The 7,941-nt window shown below is 39.7% G+C and overlaps 1 protein-coding gene across 2 annotated transcripts; it reads right to left on the bottom strand.

Moving 5' to 3' along the window:
* Positions 1-2,192: 2,192 nt before the first annotated feature.
* Positions 2,193-7,691, bottom strand: LOC108626411 (broad-complex core protein isoforms 1/2/3/4/5). Of its 2 annotated transcripts, none has more exons than XM_018027058.2 (4): positions 7,021-7,691; positions 5,498-5,898; positions 4,956-5,421; positions 2,193-3,571 (listed from the first exon to the last, which is right to left on the bottom strand). In XM_018027058.2, exons 2-4 carry the CDS (start codon positions 5,870-5,872, stop codon positions 3,294-3,296), a joined length of 1,119 nt encoding a protein of 372 aa, XP_017882547.1. In that variant the 5' UTR covers positions 5,873-5,898; positions 7,021-7,691; the 3' UTR covers positions 2,193-3,293. The 2 variants fall into 2 exon arrangements, with proteins under 2 accessions (XP_017882547.1, XP_026670611.1); XM_026814810.1 differs by lacking the exon at positions 7,021-7,691 and adding an exon at positions 6,560-6,984.
* Between the last annotated feature and the right edge of the window lie 250 nt (positions 7,692-7,941).

Genomic DNA, 7,941 nt, shown 5'->3' with positions numbered 1-7,941 from the left:
GAAAACTAATTATTCTTCATTGGTTTGAAATACTGGTTTTTCAATAGATCTGTATAAAACCTTTGTCAACTGGAACTTTTTGAACGATGATTCGCGCGATACGTAATCTCAAGCGACGATGCTATCTATATTCCTTGCTGGAAATAACTACGCCTCGTTATCCTGACTCGTTATCTGATATCAATTTTCAACTAATTAAAGTACAACGATTCTACTATATTCCATTGTCAACGTAATCATATTTCGTTCTTTTTACAGTGGAAGAAAAATCTGCTTGCGAAAGGAGAAACGGAAGCCATCAGGAGAAATAAAAAGGAAAAAAAAACAACAAGAAACACAGAAAATTTTCTCCGTATAGGCGAATGTGCGTGTACGCGTTTTATCCCACCGCGACTGGAGATGTGAAAATTTGAATGTACGTGGAGGAACCGATTATTTAACGCATACAAATGCAGATCGCATACTTCGACTTTGTCTCGAGTTTCGAATTTCCAGAATCCTTTCCATGTATCGCGGGTAACCAAATGTTCACAAAGTTTCCTAATCTAGCTTTTAGTTGTTTTTCTTTTTCTTTACACGATATTCCGTATATTGTCGAGTATAAATAAAGACAAGATTTATCACGAGGCCAGAATAAAAGGCAGACACATTCTGAATATTAGGAAACTATCTGTACACACAACATTTCACTCCGAATGCGTTCGCTAACGTGGCTTGACTTGCCCTTTCCTATTCCTCCCTCTTCCTATTCACGTCCATCGTCACCAATTTTTATCATGTATCTATCATTCGCTCAAGCATTCGCTCATCCCTCTTTCTCTCTTCCTTTTTTCTGTGTTTCACTCTCTTTTGTTAAATCTGGCACTCTTCTATTTAGGCTGTTTCACATTTACGGTAATTTACTTTGCTGGATTATTGCATTGCATGGAAAAATATGGCTTTATCCGAATGCTACTTAACAAAGGCAATACACTGTACGATTACAAAGTGTTTCATGTGTGTTGTGAGTGACTGAACATGTGTGTCTGTTCGCGCCTCGAGCGCAGCCTTCCGTCCGCTTACCACAGACAGATATATTATACGTGTATCGATGTTTCTGTGTAATGCGCTATAATCTTTCGAAAAGGCAGATCCAGTATTCATAAAAGTTTCCGTACATTGCTTCGCTCGCAATTCATTTCATTTTTCTTTCTTATGAAGACTGCTCGATTCTCACGACAGATTATAAATGTCATTTGTACACTAGCATGTAATAAAAAGCATTACGCTACGTCATGATTATTTGTTTCCTCGTCGCGCCTCCGACGAAACTAATTCGTAAACTGTTTTGAACGCGTACCCGGTCGGTTCGTTTCATCGAGCGGATCTGGATGCGGACCTTGTCAACGCATAGACTGATGACGGCTCGTACAACAATAACTATAAGTGTATGTATATTTATACGCGTACACGCGTGCGCGTGTACATACATGTGCACACACACACACACATATATAGATATACATATACGTATCAATATAAACGGAGGCATGTTCAAAGGCAGAGAAGGAGACACCGTCCACGCGTCGAGTGTGTCCACTAAAATGTTTCGTGTAGTGTGTCCGGATTTGCGGCATAAGAAAAATCCCGCGTGGCTCGCCCACGCGTTTACCAGTCTTCAACGTAGTGACTAATTAGAATTGTTCGTTCATGGACGAAGCTTACGATCTCGTAATAATTACTCTATACATCGTACACGCGCATCGTTGAATCATCAGCTTCGATTCCATCTTAATTATTCGACGATTATTTCGCTTTATCCTCGAATAAGATTGACAAATGAACAACATGACTGGCTACTACCTTCTGTCGGATTTCAGTAAAAACTAGATCAGAATACGATGCTTAGAACTTCGTTTCCAAAAGGAGCAACTTAACAGATTATATAGAGGGAACGCGTTCGACGTTTCGTCGATTCTCGTTAAAACGTGGACCCACGACGGGATGAATGGGACTCCTTTAACATCGATCGAGACGCGACTTCGGACGCGTTCCAACGTTTCAGCGAAATACGCATGTACACGCGTGTGTATATATATATGTATATGTATAATGTTCATATATATATATATATATCTGTCTGTGTGTGTATATATATATATATATATAATGTTTCATATATATATATATATATGTATATATTTTTGTGTATATATATATATATATATATGTACATATCCACACGCGCTCGCGCACACCTATGTACGCATGCACGCGTGTACCTCGTGCGTATGTACACATATGTACGTATACATGTATAAGCGGGACGTAATAAAAAAAAAAGAAAACCTACACTCTACGGATACGTATTATCAAAAAGATTCTCGAGCAATCGTAAAAATATGATTCCGCGTAACACGTTCAAACTTCCCCGAATAAATCGCGTTTTCCATGATTTTTTGTAAATCTGCTGTATCAATCTGTGTATAGGACTCAAAAAAATACCTCTTACGCTATCCACGTACGCAAATTGTATGTGTCACTGAGTAGAAGAACGTAACACGGCCCAAAAATTGAACCGTACTGAACGGACCGCGCGGCAACCTCCGCGCGCCGCATCCTCTATCCTAATTCCTCGTAAATAAAAAAAAGATAAAAAACGGAGAAAAAAGCAGGATGCTACAGTAACTTCCGAAAACGACGTAATCTCAAACGTACGAATATAATGAATGACATATTATTGAAATTATTCGGTTGGCAACTGCATAACTGAATGCGGACTTCAAATAAAGAAGTCTATTGACAAAGTCCGTAATCGTTCGGTTGCCAACAAGACATTTCAATTTCCGTGTCATAACTACAGATCTCGTACTAAGTTTCCGTATAGCGGAAGTTCGGATGCGGTGCTCGGAAGCTCGCACGTACCAGTTATGTACACGGAACCGAGCTGTTCGAGACTAAAATCGTGCCTATCGTGTACGATACGTACACGCTGTCAACTATTTTCTATTAAATTACTATATACCTCGTAAATGCAATAAATGGTGTGTAGTATATAACGATTGGGCGGTTGGGCGAAAACGCAGTCGCGACACGTACGCGCGTGTGTGTGTGTGTGTGTGTGTACGTATGCATGTGCATGTGATTTGTATGAATGGTCGTTGGTGAATGATTAAACGAGAAACGGTAAGATAACTCAGTGTGAGTCAATAATAAATGGGAAGAATGAGAGAGTCTGGAACAGCTTCGACGTGGCAATAAAAAATTTGTTCGATTCAACTGAAGTCTAAAAACCCGCTACTTTTTTTACAGCACTACGGTAGGCTGGAGTTTAGGCCCTCTGGCAAACGATAGTTCATCATATGATATGGCGGACTGGCAGGACTTCCCGGTTGGCTATTAACGCCGAGGTTGCTCGAACCACGGCCGCGCTTTCGCCTCTGCAATATACCTTTTCTAACCATATAGAATCGGATCGTACTTATCGGAATTTTGTACTTTTCCGAAGCAACTTGAAACGTCATACCGCGTGCTACCATGTCCGAAGCTTGTTTCAGTTCTTCTTCCGAACGTCTCTGCCGTCTCTGATAACCTGCGAATTATCAATAACTATTGATGTAATAATCAAACAACAATACATTCTCGTTTTCCACGTTTTCCCCACCTTAATTCATTTTTATCAGATTTTGCTAATTACAGTAAAGTCGCGTTAAATACGAAAAAGAGTTTTACGTCAAATGCGACATTTTTATTCCTACTTCGTCTGGTTACGCTCGAGCTCGGTAGTGCAATTGTCGCGTAATGCAATCCGATTCACAGATAATGCACATGTGAGTTAAAACTAATTTAACAAACTTTTTATTTTCGTTTTTTTTTCTTATGCAATTTTTTCTAACGTACTCGTGATGTTTTTCTGAAGCTAGCATGCAACTTTTGTACAGCATTCGATGAACAAACACGGTTTTGGCGCAGTCCGAAATTCGCAATCGTTATTTCGCATTCGTGAACGAAATTAAATAAATGCAGATTTTATTGCACTGACATTTTTTTACAGCGTAATTCAATGGCACTCATATCGGTGAATTCTGAGCGCATTTATGAATTTTTACAGAACTTCACTCTACACTTCTTTCCATTCTGATGAAAATGTAATATCAATCTCCAGTACTAAAATAGTGCGGATAATTCTGGTTTGAGTGAAAAAATTGAGATACACAAATAATATATAGTATAATAAAAAAGAAAGAGATAAAGAAATATCGAAATTTATGTAAACTGAAAAAGGAAAGTTCATATGTATTATATATTTTTCTATGTATTTTATTCTCTGATTTTTATGGATTTATAGATATCAATTTTAGATTTCCATATTGTGCATATAAATACAGGGTGGTCTATCTGAATATCTCCTTCATTTACGATGATAGGAAAAATACTTTGTATGCAATGTAAATGGTACCCGGTATCTCTTACATCTTTCAGGTCATAAAAAGGCAACCGAGAGGTACTCATAAAAAGGCAACCGATGGTCCATAAAACGCGGCCTTATTCGACAACCCTTTTCGGGACTTACGCACCTAGGCGCACGTAGGCCCTTTGAATGATGTACCAGGAATTCCATAAAAAGCCCTAATGAAACCTCATTCTTGCTTTTCTACACCTCGATAATTCTTACTAAATCCTTGACCTTCTGGCATAATGACAACACGAATTTTCGCTTGGTGTCTACCACGTCTCCACTACTAAAACCCCAAAACAAAAAAAGTCAGTTCAAGCTCGAACTCTCTAACAAGGGATGCCTCCACGACCGAACGCGCTTCGTTTCGTTTTTCATTCGCTCCTATTCTACACATTTGAAGAGCAAAGACAAAAATTGTGTCTTCTCTTAATGTCAAAAATTCAGACCCGAAATTTTCGCATTTAACGCGACTTTACTGTTCTTGCATATCTTTTCAACTTGTTATGCTGTTACTTACCTTCGATCGCAGGGAACGGGCTACTAGGATTACAGTTGCTGCTCGGCACCATACTAATGGAGTACGGTTTTTCTTGCTGTTGAGTAAACTGCTCGTCAGGCTCCATTTTCACCATGCCAGGTGCCTCTGTTAACGTCGCCTCGCAAGAGCTGAGGGCTCTCTCCAAATGCTGCAATGCTTCGCCGTGATCCATGTTCACGTAATTCTGATTATCGCTACTGGCACGCTGAGACGGTGTACTGGTATGCGACGAGGCGCTCGCTTGAGTGTTGGACGAACCGATCTGTGTGGATTCCAAGAAGTTTGAATTCGAAGCACCGTCTTCGGATGTTGCATCGTCCATCTTAAAGTCGGATCCATCTTGCTGCGCGGTTGTCGACGGAGTAGCAGAAGCATTTGAATCGCATGATTGTGAGTTAGCTTCTCTCGAATTGTTTTCGTTTCCTTGGGTAGACAAGCCACGAACCTATCAACGCATCAACGTTATGAGCAAAGTCGAATGAAATACCAAAAGCACAAGCATTTGTCCAACGTTTATCTACCTGTAAAACCTCGGCAGCCTGCATCAATTTAGCCAGTTGTTGTTGCTCCACATAAACCTCGCCACGGTACATGAACTCTACCAAAGCTTGGAGTTCCCACATTCTCATGTCCCGTAAAAATATAATAGGATGGGTACACGGTATGTCCAATAACAATCGCTCCAAGTAATCGCTGCAGGCGGAGAGTACCACCTTGTGACACTTTATAGAACCGCCATCGCAGGCCAGGGTGACGTCGACGAATTGCTCGGAGCTTAACAGTTTCGGAAATGCACTGTGCATGTTCGACTGATGAGAGTTCCATGAAACGCAAAACTGTTGGCGATCGCCGCCCGGGTAATTACCCGGGGAATGCTGGTTGCTTCCGCTCTCCATTGTCGTACAGCTTTCAAACGATTTTCCTGTTAGTACAGAAGAAACACAACCCTATGTTACACATTCCGTGATGATAATACTAAAAGTAATCTAATATTGAACGGCAACGTCCACAATTAGCAATGAAAATTAAAAGATTTCGTTATTTCTACTAAATTCTATTTTAATTGTCCTCGACCAAATAACTCTACCTATTATTCACGTGTTTAATCATCAGTTCCAAGTATTTCAATGAAAATTATGAATAGAAGAAGTTATTTTCAGGTTTGAAGTAAGATAAACAAAGGCTCTGCATAAGTGTACACTGATATACGTAGAACCATGAGGAATGTATCAAAACTATTATGGATAATTCTCTCTTCAGAACTTTGATCCAATAACAACATTATTATTATTGCTCAAGGAGTAAATAAAGCGACAAAGAGAGTAGAGGGAGGGAGAGAGTGAGACAGATAACAATTACCGTGCAGACTGAATAGTAGACGAATTTGTTTAAAGGTATGAACAATATGGCTGTATATATAGACAACGAAAATTTATTATCAGTTATATAGGCGAGCACGTTCGACTTCAATCACTGTAGGTATATAAATACGCGACGTGAACGAGAAGTATGAAATATGCAATGTGCGTAAGCGAACCTACGGTCGAATATGAAAATCAGGAAGGTTTAATTATACTACTTAACTTATCGTTAGTTAGCCCGATGTCGGCACAAAGGACGCAGGGAACGGGACGATCGCGAGAGAAACCTTTAAAGAAAATCCATGGCTCGAGCCCGAGAGCGAACGTGTAACAAAACAAATGTACCGTCGGTGGCGATTAAACGAATTCCTTGGTAAAATAAAATTTAAATACAGAGTTTAGTTACGCGGCGTTTATCGTAATCACGTGCTCAAAGCGTACTAGCCGACAGGTTAACCAAAAAAATATCGAATGCACACGGAAAAGCGGACGATTTTTTTGTCAATATAAAAATGGTGAAATCTTTGTGGGAGACGCTGTCGGCGTGAGTGCCATCACCCCCCAGGAACGCCTTGAACACAAGTTTGCTCGTTCTTTTTAGTTTACGACGCGATGCTTGATCGATTGCACGGTTACGGATCGGGAAATACGATAGAAATTTCGTCACAAACGGCTTTACTTACAGATTCCTCAGCTCAGACGACTCCTCTCAGATTTTCGCGTCGCTTTCGGGAAGAATCCCTTAAGAAAACATTCATCCGCCGAGATTTGCACTAGCTAGGGGAGCTCGAACGGAAGGGTGGGGGTAGCAAGGCTGGGGGTAGCTTAGTGGAACACTAGCGCACCTCTCTTCGTCCGGATCCGTCGCTTGCCTTTCCTGAAAACTCTTACGAACGTTAAACTCCCCGACTCCTCGAGCCGCCATTCGGATTTCTCTCATTCCTCCGCATTCCGCACGCATATATATCTGAAATCTTGAACACTAATACACGTATACATTCAATCCAATCAGAACCGACAATGCTAGCTAGCGCCACGTCCTATTGGACACTTATTTGAACAATTCAACGTTCACTCCACGAAAATCGTTAATTTTAATTATTGTTAGAACATCACTTCTATACGTACTTCATCCAAATTGTCAAATGACTACCGATGTATTTTCTACGACTCACGACTCACAAGATTCTTAACAAAAACCACAGCTGATTGTAATACTAGCCAGTAGCCTTGCAGAGCGACTTGGCACCACTGTTAATAGTGGAATCGGGAGTCCTATTTTCAAAAATGACAGAACTGTACTCACGATTACAATTAACGTTTTTTTAATATATAATTATATTAATTTGCAGTATTTGTTATCAATTATATATAACAAATATGTAAAGATCATAAATATAGCAAGTAAAAATGATACAAGCGTCTCTGATGTTTATAAATATGTTATACATTTTGTGGACTCTCGAAACAGTTTTTTGGTGTGATTGATTGTATTTGAAATATTTACGATCCTTTCTAGAAAATATAAATGTGAAGGGTAATAAAACAATCTGTGAATTAAATAGAAACGTTTAGAAACGCACTGAATGAATTATAAATGAATA

This window comes from Ceratina calcarata, unplaced genomic scaffold, assembly GCF_001652005.2.
Source record: "Ceratina calcarata isolate Rehan_Ccalc_2016 unplaced genomic scaffold, ASM165200v1 scaffold40.2, whole genome shotgun sequence".
Classification (NCBI taxonomy): domain Eukaryota; kingdom Metazoa; phylum Arthropoda; class Insecta; order Hymenoptera; family Apidae; genus Ceratina; species Ceratina calcarata.
The sequence above is the reverse complement of the archived record's forward strand: the minus strand, read 5'-3'. Positions and strand labels throughout refer to the sequence as shown.

Excerpts from the sequence above, each read along its gene's own strand:
- LOC108626411 (XM_018027058.2), bottom strand. The coding sequence starts at position 5,872 with ATGGAGAGCGGAAGCAACCAGCATTCCCCGGGTAATTACCCGGGCGGC. Across the intron at positions 5,422-5,497 it reads AGGCTGCCGAGGTTTTACAG|GTTCGTGGCTTGTCTACCCA; the intron begins GTAGATAAACGT and ends ATGCGTTGATAG. Across the intron at positions 3,572-4,955 it reads CCCGTTCCCTGCGATCGAAG|GTTATCAGAGACGGCAGAGA; the intron begins GTAAGTAACAGC and ends GATAATTCGCAG.